This window comes from Ptychodera flava, chromosome 10 (assembly GCF_041260155.1).
Source record: "Ptychodera flava strain L36383 chromosome 10, AS_Pfla_20210202, whole genome shotgun sequence".
In the NCBI taxonomy this organism is placed as follows: domain Eukaryota; kingdom Metazoa; phylum Hemichordata; class Enteropneusta; family Ptychoderidae; genus Ptychodera; species Ptychodera flava.
The window spans coordinates 30873803-30897315 of NC_091937.1; the positions used below are offsets into that span (position 1 = coordinate 30873803).

Genomic DNA, 23513 nt, shown 5'->3' on the forward strand with positions numbered 1-23513 from the left:
AAATTTATTACGTGCACCATTAAAAGGCTAGGCAAATGCTACTGTTGACTTTGTTAAAAATCGGTGACCCTACCCAATCAAAATGAATTTATGACCAGCTCAGAAGAAAAAATCTCATTAATCCCCATCATGCACTATTGCTAGTGTGACTTTGTTGATATTTTTGTCCTTATTACACTTATGTATATACCTTATAATGACAATAACATTAATGTCAAAACCCTTTTTCGAACACCATGCTCTTCTTCTTGATCATCATGTAGTATACAGAGCGCACTGTGTCTCGGAGGGTTCAACTAGAAAAAGCTCTTCATTACTTGCTCTGTGGCCAATTTGATTGGATCAAGTAGTATCACCGCTGATTCATCAGCGTATGTCTCTGGCTTTGGTAGATCACTGTCATTGTTTTGTACATTTTGCAAATGAGTTGAAATCTTACTGTCTGTTCCATTGTTTGTTTGTTTTTCTTTACTGTACACATCATGTAAGGCGCTTAAATGATGTTCCTCCGTGTCCCCTTTGGTCACTTGGTTTCTCCATATTCGCGGAATTCCATTCTGATACAGGCTCACTTTCTTGCAAAACGTTTCTTGCATTTTCACAAAGATGCGTCTTCGTGTAGCGGAACCAGAGTGAGTGAGCTTAGGTATATCTAATAGTGGTACGGACCTTATACTGTCAATATGTGTAAGCATTGAGATTTAGGAATAAAGGGTATTTCCAAACAAACTTGAAATGTTTTATTACAAATGAAGAAGTAATAACAAATGCCTTGAAATAGAGGATTACATAGCAAATGTATGAAAACTACTGAGGCATAAAGGCAACACTAAATAAACAAAAGTAAGTAAAACTGTACTGTTGGCAAAATATTAAAAAAACACTCAAAATAGAAAATGCGTCTAACTATAAACTGTAAGTTATGACAAAGTAATGTAGTAAAATAACTAGCGACTCGGACCTAGTATTGATATTGGTTGACTGTTACAACCTGCAGCTACTGCTGGTATAGGGACTTCAAATATCAAATTTAAGAGCACTGTAACAGATACATTTGAAAGAAGAAGATATACATGTATGTAACAGACAGTGAAAACTTTGCTTCGCGTTTCCTTCCCTAAATTCTGGCAAAACTTTGAATGGACCCTCTATTTAATCGATCTTGCTTGCGTTTAACACCGCATTTCAAACTGTATCGATCGCGTCGTGCCACTGAGAATATTGCCGTCGTCAACGCCCCTGCGTAATGTACGCACGGCCAAATATGGCCAAAAGTACGATTCTTGGCGTTATGCGGTCTGATGTGCTACGTCCATGGGTCGGTCAACATCTTTTAAAATATCGCAAAGGATTTTTAAGTACTACAAATATTGCAAATATTTTTCGGGCAGCGACAGTAGAAAGGAGAATTCGGATGGCACTGTGATGCTTTGGCCCTTATCATTTCAATCGTGTTCAGTCGTCCGTTCGATAGTCAAAAACATTAGTGGCTTTTACCAGTGGGGGAAATGCGTCTGAAACACACCAATTTGCAAATCTGAGTGGAACACACTTGCTTGAGTTAAATAAAAGGAACCAAAGTGATGTGTCCTGCCTTAGATTACCTCGACAGTTTATCAGCTATTCTGATGATGACATGTTATGGTCTACATGCAAACTATGTGGCTTATCCAGCCGACAGAAAGTCTCATTATGCATCAACTTATTATGTAATGGATACATTAATGACACAAATAGGTAAATAACAGGTAAATGAAGCAGGCTACTTTATTACCCTCATTTACGCAGTATTATCGGTCACTTTTGACTCCGCTGTCAGCGACGCGGAGCTATCTAAATGTAATGTATTGATATTACGATGACATTTGCAGTTTTTCATTTTTGGAGCGATTTCGTCATTGTTTGGTCAAATAATATATTTCCTAAAAACTACCTGTCTGACAGCTTTAATGTTTGGTAGAAAATTTCCTAGGAATGATCTTAATGTGATATATTCAAATTCTGATGAAATCTTCAATTGTGTATTTTTGCAGCTATTTTTAGCCATTTGGGTCTGACCATCCTGAAATTAGCAATCAAAGATTTCAACTTCCTTCATCAACACAAGTGTCAAAATAGTTATTATCTACATAACACAAGAGAGCTCTATCAGCCACCATTTCGCTTCTTCTGTTTTGACTTACCGGTACAAAACTAGGGCTACATATCACATACAACTCTCTCAACAATACACCCTGGTAGCACTGCAAATATCCATACAAATTTCAACTGTGTACATTAGCAAAATTAGTCATACTAGATGAGAACTCCCATGTTTTCCTGTGATACATACATATGTAAATAGTACGACACTATTTTCATCTTTTCTCCCTTCTTTCCAGGCGCAAATCTTGTTACAAGACCAAAGGCGCTGAGTGATGTCGACATCCCTATCTGATATAGTGGTGTTTTTGCATTGCAAATTTCAAGCGTTTTGTGTAGCAGGGATTCCGAGATGGATGGGTAGAAATTGACGATGTCGAATGTAACAAATTTGAATTGTATCTTGTCCTCGCTGTTTTCAAACCAGCGGATGACCAATCGATGTTGATTTTGTCCGTTGGTTTATAGCCGTGATTGATCTGATGGTATTATTCTTTCTATCAAGGATTTGTTTACTTACTCTGCCCATCTCACTCTTCGTAGGCTTGATGAGTCTGTCTGCATGTTGGGTTGTTCATAAAGTCATCTTTGTGGTCTTTCAGCGTGATAAATGCCTGTTTCATAGCCAGCGTGTCCATTCTTTCATCAACATACGACCTAAGTATTGATCAATACTTAGGTCGTATGCACATTATTTTGCTTCCATGTTGATGTTGTTATAGGCTTCAAAGTCCGCAAGTTTGTATCGTAAAGCCCCCACCCCCGTAGAGATTTCATCTCCACGCGTCCCTTACGTGGCCATGGCGTATGAAGGTTGGTTCAAGATCGTACGAGAAGGAGATAGGAGACAGCGTCATACTTTTAATTAATTATTGGTACAGATTTCAATGAGAACAATCGAGAACGGGATATTCCATGGTGTGATCTTGTTTAATATTCAGAAACAATCATAGACTGGCGGGAAATTTCCACGTGATGAAAATTGTATAATGATGATAATTTTGTAGTTATGTAAGTTAAGAAACGTATATAACTTTGTAGTGAATGTGCACTGGTGACTAAAATCTGAGACGCTGAACGATACGTTTGCTATTTCGCAATAAAGATTTAAAGTAGTGCTACAATCTACATCTTGGTGTGTCAGCTTCAGTTACTGAAATCATTACGATCCAGACTGGTACCTCATCTCGCAATTCTCCTGACTGCGAGCGAAACAAATTGATGGAGAATCCGGGTACCTGAAGAAGCACGACTGTATGATTCTGAGATCTGGTGGTACAGTGAACAAGCGACGAGTTCAAGTGATGCCAGAACCGGCTGAAGGACCACTGTACCAGTAGCACGATCGATTCTATGGTGATATGTAGTAGGCGCATCGAACAAATACTTTAGCGGTCGGGGTGAACCATGACCGAGAGAGGCGAGGGCGGGTTGCATACATGGACGTTCGATGTAGGCTATTTGACATTATTAATTAATGTTGGTGCAAACGTCATGCCTCGAAAATACACTGCATGGACGAGAGAAAGGTTGTCTACAGAATTGGCTGAAAAAGTTTGAAGAGTGTATATATAAGCCTATACAACAAGTACGACCAGCCAACGTCAGCAATGCTTGTGGTTCACCATCCAGCCAGCTTTCTAATACTTGGACTGATTACGTGAAGAATGAACTAACAATGACAAGAATCAGTATTTCGGAACACACCCATCATAAGGTGCGACAACAACAAACAAGATGCATGACATTGTTGTACTTGGGCCTCAGCCCAAGTACATTTGTTTTCATTCCGTGGGAAAAAACTGTAAGGTATAACCATTTCTGGCTGAGACCAGGGAGGGCAAAATGTATTGGCTTCATCTTTCTTGGCATAATAAATGGCGTAATGATGTTAACTGAATGGAAGTGCTGCTCTCAGCCAGTCTTGAATAAGTGAGATGTGAATATAAATGCTTCTCTATCTGAGTTCTGGCACAAAATCTTCTGAATATAATCAAAATGTGCATCGAAATGCAACAATTAATGCACCCTCCGTTTCCTAGGCGATGGCACGACCCTTGCTACACCCACTGGACGAGCCAAAGTGGGAGGGGTAATTTCGGTTTGGTCGAACAGGAGGGCTCGAGACCAGAATTTAACATTTAAACTTGAAACATGTTTAATCACTGACAAGATGTGGATTAGTGTTAATCAAAGAGAAAGTTTGAAAAGGAAAGGTTTTATATCCCGGACACAATGAAAAACATTACGACTGGAAACTGTACCCCCGGTTGAGAATAGTAATGCCCACAGCGATGGAGAACACTTATCCTTGAGCTGAGAAAACCAGACCATCATTTCGAAATAGAGCTGCAGATTCGAGAAGCTCGTTAAAAATAGCTAGGTACACCCCGTAAGGGGTGGTTTCGCGTCTTGAGGGCAAATTTCGCCTCCTTCATTTAGAAATCGTACGTTTGTTTTTCCAGGGGAACACATCATTTGACACAAAATTTGCATGAAAAGGGGTCGCCAGTAAGCACGTGGTCAAATCTGGCATAAGAAACAATATGAAATGTTGGGTAAAGCCAGTCCAAAATAAACTGATTTGAACTTTTGTGTTTTGTAATTTATACCACTGCAGTAACATGACTTTTTTTTGACAACATCACACAATGTAATACATTTTGAAACTGAATACTCCGACGTATTCTGTGTCCCCTTTGCTAAAAAATACGGTATGCCGATTACCATGTAAGGAGATGATGACGTCAAGACAAATTTGTAGTGCGTTTGGTCTTGGATGGTGCACGAAGTTTTGTCGAGGTAGCTTGTGTATTTATTTCCTAAATGGGAGATATTAGGGTCGATCTAAAAGAAGGCCGAAAAATGTTATGATACTCTAAGCGAGCTGAACTCCAATGCGAATGGTTGGATAATTTGGAGGATGTCTAGACTGATCTCGTCTCATTAAGATTATTTGGCGGTCAGTATTGAATTTCAACTGCGTCACAAGTTTGCGTCGAACGGTCAACGAACGATATTTTAGAAATCTGGAGACATGGCACATCGCAGTTTTATTTTAGTATTTTATATTTTACAAAAGATGTAAGAAGCAATGATTTTGTTGAAAATTCTGAAAAAATATAGGAAGATTTGATCGCGAACACATTTTCACTTGGGGGTCAACTAGCCCTGCGTACGATGCTGTGTGTTCCGCTACAGCTAACCGCCCCGCTCACCACAGCCCTGCAAAGACCCGTACGTTGGGTCGGTGACTTCAAATCCATTTTGGGACTTGACGTAAAAAGCCAAATTACTGCCGAAATTCAGCGTTCTTGGGCCCAAGTCGTATCCCAGCCTACCTCAGCTACTCGATCGCTTCCAAAAATGACAGTCTTTTATTCACTTCTCGTAAATAACCGTCGATGTCGGCAACTCTCTCGCTGGCCCTGCGTACGATGCTGTGTGTTAGCTGTAGCACATAGCATCGTACGCAGGGCTAGGGGTCAACATGGGGTCGCAGCCATGTTGCCTCAAAACTTATTTCTGTCTGCACTCAAAACTCAAAATGTCGCATATGAACCTGAAAAATCGATGTAATTTTGTCAAACTTCGGCGAAATTTCAGCCTATAGACAAATTCATCTAGGTAAGGTAAATTTACTGAAATTTGATCGACAAATAATCCTGAGCTCGAACGTGACAGCTCGCCTTCTCCGGGAAGTCATGCATCCGGCCAGCTGCTCATATGGCCGGGTGCATGAGATTGTTTTCAAGCGACGGCGGCAGACCGTACTGGGCTCTGGATATGAACCTACCGCCGTGTAGCTTGTAATAACTGTTGCGTTGTTTTTAATCACCACGGACGAAGTCCGAGGGGACTTATAGGTTTGGTCATGTCCGTGCGTCCGTTCACGCCTAGTACCCAACCCCATACAGATGCACGTCGATTTGTTTCACAATGCTTTCAAAGTTGGCCGTGTTAGAGGACTTTTTAGTTTACACCTCCATAGACTCCCATGTATAAGGCAGTTCTCCATAGATTCGCATGTATGATGCCAAGAAAAATAAAAATTTAGTTTCTCATCGTATATTGCCTAAAGGATGCAGTGACACAGTTTTTTGTCCCCACGGATAAAGTCCAGCAGGGGGCTTATAGATTGGCTCATATCCGTCCGTGAGTCCATCAGTGAGTCCATCGGTTCACGCAGATATCTCAGACATTTTGACAAAATATCATGTGACCTTGGTGACCTTTGACCTCAAATATACATTATTGTCCATAACTCAGTAACCACAAGTGCTAAACCTTTCATATTTGGTATGATGGGACACCTTATGACGCCACATATTGTACCCCATTAATTATGTGCATATCTAATTGTGAGCGAGCCAATAGAGCAAGAGGTCTGATTTCTGGTATATAGGGATAAGTTAACAATATAATTTGTTTGACAAAACTTCACGTGACCTCAATGACCTTTGACCTCAAATATACATATTTGTCCACAACTCAGTAACCACAAGTGCTACACCCTTCATATTTGGTATGAAAGGACACCTTATGACACCATATATTGTACCTCATTAATTATGTGCATATCTTATTTTGAGCGAGCCAATAGAGCTAGAGGTCTGATTTTTGGTATATAGGAATAACTTAGCAATACAATTATTATGACAAAATGTGACGTGACCTCAATGACCTTTGACCTCAAATAGATATATTTGTCCACAACTCAGTAACCACAAGTGCTACACCTTCATATTGGTATGATAAGACACCTTATGACACCACATATTGTACCTCATTAATTATGCGCATATCTAATTCTGAGCAAGCCAATAGAGCTGGATGTCCGATTTTGGTATATAGGGATAACTATAGGGTAGAAATCTAAATATGCCCATCTAAATATTAGACATCTACCATCGAGAACAAAAGAAATTTGCTGTAATTTGAACATTTAAGGAGTTTAAGCAATTCCCGCTATAAATAAAGAACCCTGCCTCAAACTCCACAAAAGTTGCTAGACATATTTTGCCGTTGTCATGCCATTGCTTCGTTTAATAACCAGTTAATCAAATGCCTCATTGACAGGAGGAAATTCAAGACCATATTTGAATAGTAGTATATATTGTCCTCAAAATTACTCTATCACGGCCCAAGTACTCATTGCCTTCAGCAATACTGCCTTGTTTTTGATGAATTTTGAACTCGCTCCTTTTCATAGGTTAGTACTCTTGATATGTATGCTTACAAGGCATCTCTTTCTTTTAAGTGTTGGTTTTGCTTTCTTGGTGAATTCTTATATTTTATTGTTGTATGGTGAGGTACGAGTGCAGAAGTTTTGGTTGTTTTGTTGTTTTTCTCCTTAGTTGACTGGTAATGCCCGTGCTAGTGATCCGTAAGTAATACCCTGTTTGACCGAATGGCCTGAGGAATTGATTTTTGGAAATGTCGCGATATTGAGGTTTGTCGAGTTTGCTTTGTTGTTTGGTTTTGATGAAGGTTTTTGGAGATAGAAAGAGGCTCGTATTGTGGCCCAGAAGTTGCTATTGCTGTAGTCTAGTCGGTCGTTGTTATGGTAACCCTAAGCCTTTGACCATGATATCAGAATACACCAAACACAATTACGTCACCCTTGTAAACGTCCACCACCTTCCAGTTCTCAATCAGTATTTTTGATACTTTAATGTCAGTCTATTATTGTATCTTTAATTTATAGTGTACAAGAATTTCTCGTAACACATCATGCTAACTTATAAATATGTAATTTATGCATATTTTAACAACACTGCCTTACAATTATTGAGGATCCTTTTATTTTTAGTTGATTGCAATTGTCAGTTATCGCCATTCTCCGTCACTCGCTTTGACCAGCGAAGACGCTGGTTATTAAAAAGGAGGGAGAGTGCAACGTCCTCCCTTGTAGAGATTTCATCTCGAAGAGTCCCTCTCACGTGGCCAAGGTGTGTGAAGGTTGGTTCAAGATCGTAAGAGAAGATGAGAGATAGCGTCATACTTTTTAAATTTATTGGTTACGATTTCAATGAGAACAATCGAGCACGGGATATTCCACGGTGTGATCTCATTTAATTTTCAGAAACGATCAAAGACTGGTGGGAAATTTCCACGTGATGAACATTGTATAATGATGATAATTCTGTAGTTATGTAAGTTAAGAAACGTATATAGCTTTGTAGTGAATGTACACTGATAGCTAAGACCTGAGACGCTGAACAGATTTCATCAAAATTTGAATATATCATCTTTTGATTATTCCTATGAACCTGTATAAAAATATCCAAAAACAAAGCTATCAGACAAGTGGTTTTGGAGAAGAAAGATGAGGGAAATTGGCCCAAAATTACAAATATGAAAATTTCACCTCAATTTGAAAATCTGACTGGGGTCACTTTGAGGAACATGCATATGAATTATCAAAGCAATTGGATAAACCATTTCAGAGAAGAAGATTTTTTGACTAAAATGGAAAAATTAAAAAAAAATACAAACATGCAAATTTCATCATAATTTGTACACACTTAATTTAGGTTTATAACCTTAAGGAACCTGCATACCAAGTTCCAATCTGACTTAAATTTACAGTTGTAGCAATTTGTCAGATTTTTACTTTTTTACCTCATTTGCATATTTTTGACACAGGTATGTTCATTTACAGTAATTCACATCTCCAACCCTGGGTGCACCTGTACACCAAAGACAAACCATTCAAGATATCATGTCCTACTGAAAGCAAGCAGTTACTCAAATGTGTCTAAGAAATTCAACCTTTGTCTGATAGAGACACCAGCTGTTCAATGCAGATAATAGTTCAACATGTTAATTAAACAAGCGTTCTGAGTTGGTCTCCAAGTGGTGACATAAAAACAAATTTTACTTGTCAAACTTCCATCCAACCCACTACTATAAATGGTTTGACCAAACCTGATACTGATATCTGAGCACCTGAAGCAAATTTCAGACAAAATCTAACATCTGACAATCATGTGAATGCGTGAAATAGGTAACATACTTTATATGTTCTCATCTTTATTGTACATTGTAATGTTACTCTGCAGTCCTGCATTGAGCACATATGTGTGTGTGTGTGTGTGTGTGTGTGTGTGTGTGTGTGTGTATATATATATATATATATATATATATATATATATATATATATATATAGTGAGCTAATAACGCGTAAAATCCATCTCTAGTATCAGGGACTTTTATTGCCCTAGGGAAATATCACAAATAATACAATCAGAAGACTCATCAAGTTTGAAGGTTGTCAAAAATTAAATATTGCAACTGAGAGACTTATCAAGACCTTGCAGGACATGTTAAGAAAATTGGCACTTTCATACTTCTTGGCTAAGCTCATTCCTTGATCTTCTAAACGTCTTTTAATCACAATATCACCTGCCTAAAGGCAAGATTCCTTTTTCAGAAAAGAACATGATATTAAAATAAAATACACTGAAAATACTAAAATAAAGTAAAACTGGCCCCTCAAACATATCTCTAATTGGGACATCTTTCTGTTGAGGCCAGAATTTTCAAGTTTCAAAGAAAACTGTTTTCGTACATTGATTGTAAAGACAAATCTCTATTAAAACTCCATTGCGGTAACTTTTGATGTACAATCTATTGTTTTCGTTCTGGTCATAAAATAGTTTCGTGTTGTATCGGCACTCAACAAAAATTCATGTTGAAGTACCCAGTATTCAACTTGTTAACAAACTGTGTGTATGTAATGCCCCCTGAAGTCTTCCGCCCTTGACCATAATAATGAACTTGTTACACAGAGAGTGGTGTTCAACATGATGAAATACATGAACAAGTGAATAGCTTTTGCTATTGAACTTGAAAGATCACAGAATAGAACACGAACAGTTGAATGAACAAAACAAACATTTGCAGCAAAAGACGTTTGGCTGAACAAAAGAAGCATTAAAAATGAATGACTCAAATATTTCTTTCACAGCAACTTGATAATTTTGTGTCGTTGTCAGTCAGTTTTATCACTTTTCTCTAGCGCTTTCAGTCTTTCTAAGAGCGGTGGGTGGGAATAGTGCCAGGCAGAATACAGCCAATCAGAGACTGGGAAACCCAGGTTGTCTTTGTTGAGTTTGATCAGAGCCGACCGCAGTGGCGCACCCTTGTTCATACGCAGGGCAAAGTTGTCAGCCTGGAACTCAAAGCTACGGCTCAGCATCGTCATCAGGAAAGACAGGAGCTATAAAGAGAAAGGACGTGGCGATCAAAATATACCATGGATTTCATTCAAGCGCCACAACTCATCATAGGTATCAAGGCCCAAAGAAACAGTGCTAACTATGCTAATATATGCATTATATTTTGTTCATCTAGAATGCTGTACATAAATTATAAAATACGTGTTGAAAATATTCAATTTTTTGCTTACCTCGTTGTACGGTGAGAAAATGAACTGAAATATGATCATGAGGCCGATGAGAGCTGGCTGGGTATCGTGGAAACCAAAAGCTTCAAACAATTCAACTCTCACGATCAACAAAGCAAAGAGGAAGAAACACAGGAAAGTGTTGATCTGCAAATCACAGAGAAGGTGCACAATAAGACACAAGTATTTGACATCAGAGATGGGTATAAATAAAGCGAGGCAAATGTCCAGAACGACAAGGCAGAAGTGGTACAGTGCGGTTATGTACATATGTACATATAAATGCAATGAAAGACCCAAAGTTCTCTTTTCTTTCCCTTTCAGTATTCCAAAAATATACAGTTCTGCGAAGCAACTCTACTGCTCTGGACACAAATGACTCTTTTGAATGATAATGGTCCGGGCAAGCATTACAAAGAAAGTGGACTCAGTAGGTATTAATGTCACATATTCAGGGGGTCCAGTTAATGGTATGAATAGGGTCTGAACCCTCTAGGATAACATGGTTTAGTTCACTTGCCCCACTGAATCAACTGTTCCTGATTCTATGAGTACTGACTGAGCAATGACACATAGTGACAAACAACATAAATGTAAAAAAATATAAAAAATATCACATCTTACCCCCTTTTCATCAGCCATACAAAATGTTTCACACTTATTTATCAAAATTCCTACACTTGGCTGTTGACCATGTAATCACATGAAATCAAATATTTTCATTAAAATGCACAATGGTGACTGAATCTCTTGTACACAGATTTAACACAGCATCAGCAGACTGAAGGCCCTTGACTGTTTACCAAAAAAACTGCGGTTCCAGTCTGTTGGTTCTCTTAGCCAAAGTTGGCCTTTTTCACCCCAAATGTTTCGAAGAGCTGTTTTGCAATGACGGGATTGGACCTCTGCATGGTAAAAATGTGGATGAAAGTGTTCACGGAAGATGGGCAAAAAGTTAAAAAATAATCCAAGATGGATTCATCGCATACCTGTCCTATGAAAAGGTTCTTTAGATTATGACTTAATTTCCAGTGTCCTAGTTCATGAGCCAGAACCGCAAGTACTTCCTCGTTATTGCATCCCTGTGATTTCCTCTCTTCACTTTTCTTCTCATCTTTCTCTTCTTTGTCCGTGTCTCCTTCGCCTTTTTCTTCAACCTGATCGGCATCCTGCGTACAGATATGATGTTTACATGCTTTAACCCTTTGAGCACCAAAGTCAATTTTTGTTGCATTTATCATGTATACACCAGTAAATTATTTTCTAATTTTTGATAGATTTTTGATATAAATCTGTAGCCAATGAACTGTGATGACCATTTAGTCCAATATTATGAAAAAATTTGCAGTACAGTTCATCGAATTGGTAAAATTTTGCACTAAAGTTTTGGCGGGAAAAATTACAGCGCTTACAGGATTAATGCAATTCACACATCTTTCCACAAAGTATAGCTTAGATCAGTCATGTGACTGTAATATGTATAAAACAAACAGCTTCTGGACAATGGCTGTAACTCTTGATAAAACTTCCAGTATTTTTGTTCAAGATATTGCTCTCCCTACAGTACACTGTATGTTGAAATAAACCTGATATGATTTTTGTGGTTTTCAATGCAACCCTGGGCAGTCACAAATAATAAGTTTCTGTAATCTCTTAAACATGGTATCAAGCACAACAATCCCAGCAAAAATGTGGGTTTTATGTATGTTTTATGTACTGACAGGATGTCATTATTATAATGATCCATTATTTCATCTTCATTGCTTTCGATTGGTGTAGTTGAATCTCATGCAGGGAAATGTGAGGTGTGACGTTAGGGGGAAAAATGGAATAATGTTAAAAAATATTCCCACAAAGAGAAAGAAAGATCAAAAAATAATTGACCTTTGACTTTACCACACAGAATATGAGCAAAGAAATCATTAAGGATTAATAGTAAACATCCTAATCAGATTTTTTCAGTTCAGTACATACCTGTGTTTCCTGACTTTCATTCTCATTTTCTGTAGCTTCCTCAGCATTTTCAGTTTCAGTTGTCTCGCTTGCCGGTTTGTAGTCTTCTAGAAGCGTGTCGAAGAGGACAATTCTCTTGTTTTTGAAGAACCCATAGAAATATGCATTGCTGTGTGACGACCGCCGTGAACCTGTAATGTAAACAAATAAACCAGTTACAAGAATCTAAGGTCCTTCTTCAAGTCGTTTCAATGCATTTTTTAGCATACCTCCCCCATATTTACCAATGGAATAAACCAAAGGGCAAAGGCAATGGGGTTTGTTTGGGTTCAACACACTTGGTATATTACCACTAACAAAAATTAACACGAAAGCAATTTTTATCGACTGACTGACTACTTGTTCTCACAAAAAGGTACTTCCTGGAATTAGCACACAATGGGTAATATATATTTTCGCGATGGTTTCATTTATCGTGTCTAAAACTGGGGTCGAATATATGCATGGTCACCCATTTATTCAGTATCTTTCAACATGTCAAACAATATAAATAGTATTTTGTATCAAACAAAATTCATGAAAAAATGGCCAACTTTGTCCCTTTAACCCTTCCATACTGCACTTTGGTAGAAACCTATTGTCTTCTATGACAAAGTAGGACTTCTCCATTGGATAGAAAGGGGTGAAAGTGTTAAAATGTGTGATTTGTACAATAGAAAGTATTGTTATTTCTAAATTGTCAACCTTTCAATTTTTCTACAGTGCTGTAAAAATCCATCACACGTGTAAAACGCATCTTGGCCTTGTTAAGAGTTAATGAATTCAGAACACAGGAAATCAAATGCTGTATCAGCGTTTTATTAATGAGCGCTTACCTTCCACCACAAAAAGTTTGTAGAGTGGGAAATCTATGCTGGCTGCCAATTCTTCGATCTTTGTTCTGAGTTCCCCATCGGGGAGTGGAGTGAACTTGTCGAACAGCGGGGCTATGTAGTCTGCATACACTGTGATCAGTAACTGAGCGATTAAAAAAGTGTGGAAAGATGTTGGAAAATAATGTTACACCTGTGCCTAAAGAAATGATTTGTAATTACAAACAGTTCTAGGATAGTCACCCCCTGGAAGGCTACCCTAACCCTATCTCTACCCCAAGATCCTATTTGGTGGTGGATGAGATGAATCCAGGGGGTACACCTCTAGATACCTTAAACACAGCGCATTTCAGACAGGCAGATCAGAATGTACACTGGCTACACCTTAAATAATTTCTCAATCCTTCATTGCAAGAATTTTGTTAGACTTATGCTTTCAATGAAATGGCCTGACCAATAAAATGAGAGTTTGGGGTACAGACAAGCATGAACATTATTTGACAAATTTAAGTGACCGATGTTAGTCAACCAAATCTTTCTTTTGACAAAGTAGATATAAGTTTACAACATGCAATGATTTAGGAATGAAAACAGGAATAAGACTTAATGTCATCTCTTTCAAGAGAGTCGCTATTCAACACATTTTTTTAATAGATTTTGAATACAGAATTAACTTACTGCCACTTTGAAATTCAACAATTTTCAACAAAATGTAATTTTGTGATATACGATTACAGAAATTCACATGATTTCCATGTAGTCTCTCAATAAAGAGGGCATTTTAAAAAGTAATGAAAGTTCTATTCAGGATATCTCAGTGGATGTGGATGTCAGTGATGTACTCACCAGTGACGTCAGGAAAGTGAAGAGCCAGGCATAGATGAAGAAATAGTCTCCGCCCATTTTGATGATGTAAATCAGTATTGCTGTGATTGGCAGGGCTATCACCAAGGTAACCACAAACTTCTTCATTTGATCCTTGATGTAAAATGACAGAGTCTGTCGGCAGATAGAAACAGACAAAGAATGTGTTAGGTTGCAAGACAACTCCTGAAACTCATCAGACAAGGTGGATCAAGTGACATTAAATCTATACTATGGAATTCCCCTTTTCTTCACACCCTTCAACTGGCTTATCTGTGGTATTTACTTGGTTGTTCTGCCTCTGCCTAGGTCACTGGTGCATGTAATCTGTTACGTGCGAAGTAGTACAGACTGGTCTAACAGACATGAATTCTATCGATATCAGATATTCAGGTAGTGAAATAACCTCATATCCAGGCAATAAAAACACTATTTAGACAATGTTTCACAATTTTGCACTGTTTGTATGGCGCATTATTTATCTAACTTATTCAATATGTGTCACACGATCCGGTCCATTAATGGTTATACTCATTTGCATAAATTGTCAGTCAACTATCTGGGACATTTGTGCAGATTGTATACCAGGCGCTGATTTATTTATTGTTTACCGCAAACAAGCTCGATCATGCTTCTGAAAACAACTGCTGCCATCTGGCTGATAAACCAAGAAACTCAACACAACCAGCATTAGAAAGATTGATATACATGTCATGTAAAATCTCTGACGTCATTGTAGTGTAAATGGGAAAACATGATTCAAAGGTACATAACACTTCTATTCCAGACAAAACAGTTCACACACTCACTACCGGGACTGGATGCACCAATGTGAAAATATTGATAGAAGCAGTGCACATACAGCGTAGACAGTAGAAAAGGATATGCATATGGTAATATCGTTACTTAAATTAAATGTTTTGTAAATTTCCAATTCTGGGGCTGCTTTGGGATTGATCAATATGCTCAAATTTTACCACTATTATGTCTTAACAACAAGTTTGTAAATTGTATAGTTTGAATGTCAGTTCTCCTGGTGAACTTTGCACACAACCGTAAGATTTTAGAAAATAACAGTGCTTATGAAGCGAAGCATATAAAACCATAATATTGTTTTTATCAAGTTAAACAATTTAACCCTTTGAGCACCAAAGTAAATTTTGTTGCCCTTATAAAATATACACGAGTCAATTTTTTTCAGATTTTTGTCAAAATTTTGATGAAAAACTTTAGCAAATAATTTGTGATGTCCATTTGGTCCAAATTATCAGAAAAATTACAGAAAAGTACATAAAAATTGGTAAAATGTTGCACAAAAATTATGGTTGGAAAATTACAGCACTCAAAGGGTTAATGCCTGTGTCAGCTAAGGAATTCTACACACACAATTGACAATATTTGGAGCAGTTTTGATATTTCACATACAGATGAATATATCTAAATCACTGGACAAAATTGAACGGACAATGTACAAATACAATAAAAAGTGAGGCATGATATGGAGATTGGTACACAGGGTCATTAAAACTACTCCAGACTAAATTTATCCAAGCAATGGTGAACTGTAATGTCTCGAAAGAAATATGGTTAAATAATCTCCGGCAACAAAGACCACATCCATTGACATTTCTGGGAGATGAGCCATTTCTCTCATTGTGCGGGGTGAGTGCCATTTCCACAGATGTCAAGATATCAGGACTATCATATAACAGGAATGATAATATAAATAGTACCTAAATGACATTCAGTGGCTGGTTTATGGGAGCAATGACATCACCAACGCCTGTATGTTGTAAATTTATGCGTAGGGTGACAACAGAGACTTGATGGCTTGTGACGGAGAGTATTTTAGTCAGAAGAATGGATTAGGTGCTTTAAATAAAATTCTTTCAGAGAAAATTAAGAAAACAAACACAATGTTAACACTATTACAAATAAAATATTAGTTTTCTAAAAGAAACCAAATTAAAATTAAGCTTATGTTAATACACTTGTGTTTTTTGTCTGTGTCTGTGTTTTTCCCTGGCTAGCTGGTAGGTTTTTCAAAAATCAAAGGACGGCAAACAGAGAATTTTCTTTAAGTGGCCTTGCATCATTTTCAACACCAATACAAATACAACACCATTGCGTGTTAAACTTTGTGGGCTGTACTCTTTATATAATTTGATAATTTGAATCTGTTGTAACAATTTCTACCTTTAAACTGATTTAATTGAGAAATTCACTTGAGCAAGCTCGAAACTTCTCCAGCTGTGGATAAATAATTGAAAGCAGCTCGCCTTGTCTCAGTGGGGAATACATGATAGATTGATATGTAGACGTGTCAGTATGCCAACCTGGGTGAATTCAAATGAATGCTCTCGCACACAAAGGTTAAAGTTCACAACCGCAAGGTTGAAGTTCATTGAGAGTGTACCTGTATTTTATAGAGTTAAAACCATCTCTGACCAGCTGAATTTCATCTGGTGTAATGCCTTAAAAACAACCTGAATGTAAACATGTATTATTCAGAATATCAAAGTTACTCTTTCACTGTCATTGATTTGAACTTGAATTTCAAATATACGCAGCAATACCCTTTGTATAATACAAGTCATTCCTCAAGATTAATAAAAACTCTGTGGAAAGAGGATGGAGCTGTTTTATCTTTCTGTCCAGCTGGGTTCAGAAATTCAAAGCTTAATACATGCTTCAGGACTTTCCTGCACTCCATTTCATTTTCAACGACTTTTCCGGGATTTTCCAGGCTAGGAAGTTTTAAAATTAAAGGACTTTCAAGAAACTTTCCTGGAGCATATGGACTCTGGCTCTCGTGCAAAACATGAAATCTCATTACAGTTACATTTCACCTTTTTGAAATACACATCCCAGCTTGTCAGTTGTGCTCAACCCTGACAAAACTGACTGGGCGCACGGCACCATCAGAGCTGTTTTTCTGTCCACCATGAGAGTGCAGAGACAACACCGTCAAAATCATTTCTCACCTGTTTGTTAAAGCCATGTTTTTCTTCGATGACAAATGTACTGTACATACTCCACGGAGTGCCAGTCACTGTGCTGTATATCATTGACAGGAAAATAAACCCTAGCGACTGCATTATCTGTACATGAAAAAGATAGAGAGAAATTTTTCATAGAGTATGACTCTTAATTGGGATACAGCAGTTTTTTTATCGGGGTAGTGTTTGAATTCTGGAGCGCATATTGTTGTCAGCCTTTGAAATTACTATTTCAGAATAATTTTACTTTTGCTTTGAAATTCTTGTGACTATTTTCGTCATTTTAGATTTTGAGAATTCTGAATTCTGAAGATGGTTGTAGTAATGATAACTACTCTAAATTTGATCACTTACAACACTTAATTTTAATATACTCATATTAGCATTATGATAACACTGACATAGAATGCAATATTGAAAACAACCCCAATGTTAAATATGAAAGGGAGGGGGGGGGGGGTGTAGCTCGAGGGGGAAATATTTTCCAAAGATCTGATTGCTCCTCCAATGCAATGCCCCTTCCCAAACCATCAGATTAGATTGATCATAGGACAAATCAGCATCAGTTTAATGAATTTCAATGGAAAACAACAATTTTTCTCATCAACCAGTGCATGTAGATAGAAATGGACTGACATCATTTGTAAAGCAGGTCACCAGCACTCTACCAAATTGCTTAGAGTTTCCTGCCTGGACTTTGGATGGTGATTTTGACTGCCCTTTGGATACTGGTAAACACACCAGTTGCTTGGGGGTCAAGCTGCTCGTGATACCTACATATGGATCACATGACCACATGGAATATTTCACAGGGGTAGAAAACACATTTTTTTGCATAATGACAGACATGGGTGATTGAGATATGGCAGTGTATTCACAAACACATTTGAAATAATGTATGTGAACAAAATTTAGCAGGACTGAAGAATTAACAATTCAGCAAATCAACATAGTACTAGGGAGTCCCATTTTGATCAAATGTGGGAAAGACCCTTTAAGAAGACCTGATTGTTTTCACATGGAAGATTGACTTAGTTTTACTTGAGCACTGCCTACAATAAAATGCAATTATCAATATTCCATTCTGTTAGCGAAAATAGCTTACTTAAATCCCATTGAATAATTACTGACGCTTGTACACTACCTCATACTCAGGTCCGTATCCAAAGTAACCAGTCATTCTGCCTGCAAAATGCCACACAAAGGGTATACCGCCCAGCAGTAAGATTACAGTCATTTCAATCTGTGAGTAGATCCCTGACCAGAAGGCAAAGTTACTCTTGTCAAGCTGATACAGCCTGGATTTGTCGAAAGTCTCTTGATCCAAGATGGCCGTCACTGCCTCCGGTACTTTGGTGACATTTCTGTAGATGTGACGCTGAAAGTGAGAAATGATACGATACAGGATTAGTATAATCCCTAATGGTCCGACAAACTGTTCAGCGCAACCTATTTGTATTAATTTGCATCTATTTGTATTAATTTACATAACTTGTACCTATATGACCAGTGTTGCTGCCAGGAATTTTAGATCAGGGGACACTGTGTCCCACTGCCATTTATTTTTGGGGACATTTTGTACATTTCGGGGACAACAAGCAGTTCTCAATCAAATTTTGCATTATTTTGCAACACATTAGTTTCACTGAACAAATTTCAAGCTACAGGGACCGCGTCTCTATGCTTGAATTCACGGTCCCTTTGGTGGAGGGACTGTGTTGAATTGCAGGCAATTGAAGCAGTATACCATATCTGCTGCAAATCAGAGCTCAGACGGACTACAGTCAAGTAAAGTATGATATCAAGTGCAGCGTTTTAATTACTTTTAATCATAGAGCTAGCTCCGAAAGTACGTTGTGTAAGCCTCAAAATAATTATGCAAAATAAAGATCATCGTCAGTAACAGATATTACTTGTAGACTACACCCATCACAGTCAACTCACGAGTGTGCCCAAGGTGACCGGCAGTACGCAAGAGTGCGGGACAACAGGTTCCGCTTTGGGGACATTGTCGCAAGGGCCCGTCCTGGCGGCAACACAGTATGACCATTGTTTAAGTACCCAGTTCAAAGCTGATGACACATACAATGCAGAATCGGGGGACGATCAAATCATTGTCAGATCACATTGCCAAGTGGCAAGTAGACAAACAGATCACAGGCCTGGCCTCAAATTCCACTCTAAGCTCGTTTCCACATTTCACCTCCGAGCAGTAGCTGCATAATTCACGAGTTCCAGGGCTAGTAGAATCACAAAACTCACCAGCCCTGTCATAAAAACTACCAAACCTATGAGCTTGGGCTCCTGTGAATACTCATGGTATGTACCTAAACTTGTGCACTGTATATATCAATACCGCACTGTATATATCAATATATATTCTATATATATTCTATGGACTGATTTTCACTGGCACTTCTGCAATAGAGCAACTTTATTTGTTATTTCATTCGGGCTATATTCAATTACAGTTCTGTGCCTCACACTGTTTGATCGAATCGCAGCAGATGCCAACAAATGTGCATGTGTTGCCCCTTGCATGCTATCTCAGCAATTAAGACGCCTCAACCACAGTGTTTACGATGAATAATCATGTATGGTGCAAAAGTTCATGAGAATACCACAAGTAACTGGAATCCTTGACATGAAGTATGGATGACACCACTCAAGTCAGAGTGTCAAACACTTCGGAAAAAGCGGGTTCTCTACTGGCAGTTGCTAGAATTCCCGGTTTCTCACTATAGTTACATCGCAGTGATAAACATTTGAGGTGGTTGTCAGTGTTGTAACTGAATTTAATATTCCATATTTCATTGCAGATCATGTTGTGTTTTGTTCATTTCTGCATCATCCTGCCATTCTCTTGTCTGTCTCTGTGTGGCTATACTGGTTTCAGCATTTCACCTTGAAAACTGCAATGTGACCCGAGATTTGCAAAACACATGCTTTTTAAGTTGACCTGACTAATTCTATGACTTCAAGAGATCCAGTACAACAAAGTGATATTGGACAACACAGTATTTTGATAAAGTGGTGGCATGACATAAGATTCCAGCTAGCACAAAGTCCTGATTAGGCCGCTGCATGTATTACTGGGTAGCTACACAAAGTCCTGAGTAAGCCACTCAGCAGAATCGCCTACTATCATCTGTCTCCGCGCACCCCATTTGCCCTAGGCACTGTAGTTTTCCTTGGGCTGTTCCAGCACAGTGTATTCAGGCTCGAAATTAACATTTTATCCTGATAGTCATTTTGACCACCACATTTTAAATTTGGTGGTCATTTTAAGGAAACTGGTAGTCAACATTTTTTTTTGAACTGAATCATATTATCAGGCCTTTTGTATTCACGAAAAGAGAGGTCAATGTTATGGTGGGAGTCTTTGAACATGGCTGTACCCACAAAATACATGTCTGTACAGTGGATAACAAAAATATACCAATGTTGGATAAAAAAAAACCTGATTTTTGCCAACAACTTCTCACTACTGACTCGTGCTTTATTGGAACCCAAATAACATGCAACAGGTGGCACAATTCGTTCATGTTGTCTATCTTGCAATCGTATTTTTATACTTGCCAGACTTCCAAAGTAATCGCTGCATTGTCTAATGTTTTGTAATGATAAGTAGAAGGATTGTTTTTTCCTTCGCGAGAATATTTGCATAAATGTTGCAAAATGAAATTTTGTTTATTAGCATCTGTGAAGAACCCTGCGCCACAAAAAGGAACAAAACGTTATGTGTATAATTTCTTCAAGGCTGACTGCAATATTGTATTGATGAAACGGTACCCTCGCCATCAGACAAACCGGCAACCGCTGAAATACTAAATTTTTTTCCATGGTGGCAAAATGACCACCAGTTACAGAATTTGGAGGTCATGCGTGGAAACATGGTGGTCATTCGACGAAAGACCACCGCTAATTTCGAGCCTGGTATTATAGTATGCCATGTACTTGATAACAGAAATTTGAGTCTCACACCCATGCAGGTAGTGAGTGAGGCCAAATCTTTTCACACTGGTTGGCATCCCCCACTTCTTCCGCCTTCCCCTCACCTATTTGCACAAGTATCACGATCAAAGGGGAGTTTTCCACTTCTAGCTTGTTGGATTAGTAAATTATCTAGCTTAAGTACTATGTTGACTAGTATGGGTTAGTGGAAACCATGGATGGATGTACCTCTGTGTGGAAACTGAAGATGGGCTAGTCAGCTCTTATTCTCGGCGTGGCACGGCTGTGTTATAACCGCTGAATGATGCAATTACACACAGCCCTGGTCCACACAGAGCTTACTCACTCTTTGGCTAGTGGTCCATAAGCTGATGGCTTTGCAACAGATTTTCTAACCCCGATGTCTGTGGTTCATCCCATTTTGTGGCTTCCTTTACAGGTAAAGAGGCAACTGTACATAATGGGATAACATGTTTAATACTATCTTGAAGGTCCCCCCCCCCCCCCCCCCCCCCCCCGTCTAATCACCCAAACAGCAGATCCGTGGTCTCTACCAATATGGAACCTAATATTAATTCCCTTGTACATATTTGATGTACCTTTGGTGTTTATACTGAGCATTGAGGTCAAAAGAGACCTCCATGCACCAAGTTAAAAGGCGCCAGCATGGAGTACTTGACACTTACAAGGAAAATATCTGGTTGCTAATTTATTATCTCTGCATACAGGAGGCCTGTAGGCGTGTCGTAAGTCACTAAGTGGAAGCAATGAGGTAAAATAAGACCATGTCGGAAGGGAGGTCTTTGTTGGCGAAAGAGTGCCTTTATGCCTTCTACGAATAATGCACATGTTTCTGTATTAAGGGTAGCGATCCGCCAAGTCCTGGGTGGCTAGGTGTGTACAACAGAAAGTTGACATGCCATCTGACACAGCAAAACTTCACAAGTACACGTTTTGCAACTAACTAGCACTATAATACGCACAAAAACCTGTACTTTACACAGCCCACGTGTCCACTTGATTTAACGCAATGCAGTACACCTACCTGTCTGTGGGCTAAGTATGTCTCCCAAACATACACAACCCAGAAGAAAATCAAGACAGCAGATAGGATGTCTATGGTTTCTAACATTGTGGCATGAGTTGCTATTTCAGCTTACTCAGGAATATTGACAAAGCTGCACTCATACATACACAACGTTAGCGGAAGCAAGACAAGTTCGTTTGTTTGTTCTTTGATTTAGAGTACTAAATAGTAATAAATAGCGCCATCAGTATGATAGAGTATTTTTCTCTTGTTTTTATGATTGTTGAGCCACAATGATTTTTATGGAGTCGGCAGACTTGTATTATTCTCTTTACATTATTAAAAAGTTCTCACTCGTTGCATTTCGCTATTGTACTACCACAGTCACTTGTGATCTATTCCGCTTTCGGACTATGCGCCCCATAGACGCGTGTATATATGCCTGAGAAAAAGAAGGCATATGTACACACGTCTATGTGGCGCATAGTCCAAGAGCGGAATAGATCACAGGGGACAGTGGTACTACTAGTCAGTTGATGTAATTGGATCTTAGAAATTTGTTAATGTGGCCCATGGATGCCTCGAGGAAGTGAATGTCATTCATTGACATGTAAAAAATTAGGTGATATAGGGCTCACAGCAGTACAGCAGCTCATACCAATCGACAACAGTTTGTGAAAATTGTGACGTCGACTGACAGCAGGCAGGAGGAAATATAGGATATCATCAGTTATATTTTATTATGCTTCTTCTCCCTCCCTCCCTTTCGCGCCCCCTCCACTACAGCCGACGTAAATTTAGTCGTCGGACCCTCGACCTCATAGTTTTTTTTTGTACGTAGAGGTATTACTGTGAGAAACTGCAAATCGCGTACTTCATTCTTCATCTTTTAAACGTTTGTATTCGTGAACATCGTCATTACCATGGGCAGTAACATCATACAGAAACGAATTTGCTATTTTCATCGTTTAACTAAGCAAAATAAAAAATTGCGACAATAATGGCATCGAGTCTTGCGTCTATCTTCATTAACTTAGCTGGATATATGCAAGTGAACCACTCTTTAAATCCATCTGAAAACGAGAGAAAAGAAAACGATGATGACAACCATGATGATTCGTCACAGTCTTATTTTAATTAATAATGTAGGTCGATAAGGATCTTTTTAAGAAAAAACATGCATCAAATAAACTAATCGTGTTTAAAATTGTAGATTGTTTTAATGCTTTCATATGCTAGTAGTTAGTCCTCTGTTGTTATGCTTATTGTTTTAATTAAATTTATGCATTTAT

General features: G+C 38.4%; 1 protein-coding gene across 1 annotated transcript; it reads right to left on the bottom strand.

Moving 5' to 3' along the window:
* Positions 1 to 9339: 9339 nt before the first annotated feature.
* Positions 9340 to 22444, bottom strand: LOC139142520 (CAAX prenyl protease 1 homolog). The gene is made up of 9 exons (XM_070712474.1): positions 22240 to 22444; positions 18385 to 18618; positions 17226 to 17342; positions 14224 to 14376; positions 13381 to 13522; positions 12527 to 12696; positions 11542 to 11721; positions 10556 to 10699; positions 9340 to 10366 (listed from the first exon to the last, which is right to left on the bottom strand). Exons 1-9 carry the CDS (start codon positions 22324 to 22326, stop codon positions 10139 to 10141), a joined length of 1455 nt encoding a protein of 484 aa, XP_070568575.1. The 5' UTR covers positions 22327 to 22444; the 3' UTR covers positions 9340 to 10138.
* Between the last annotated feature and the right edge of the window lie 1069 nt (positions 22445 to 23513).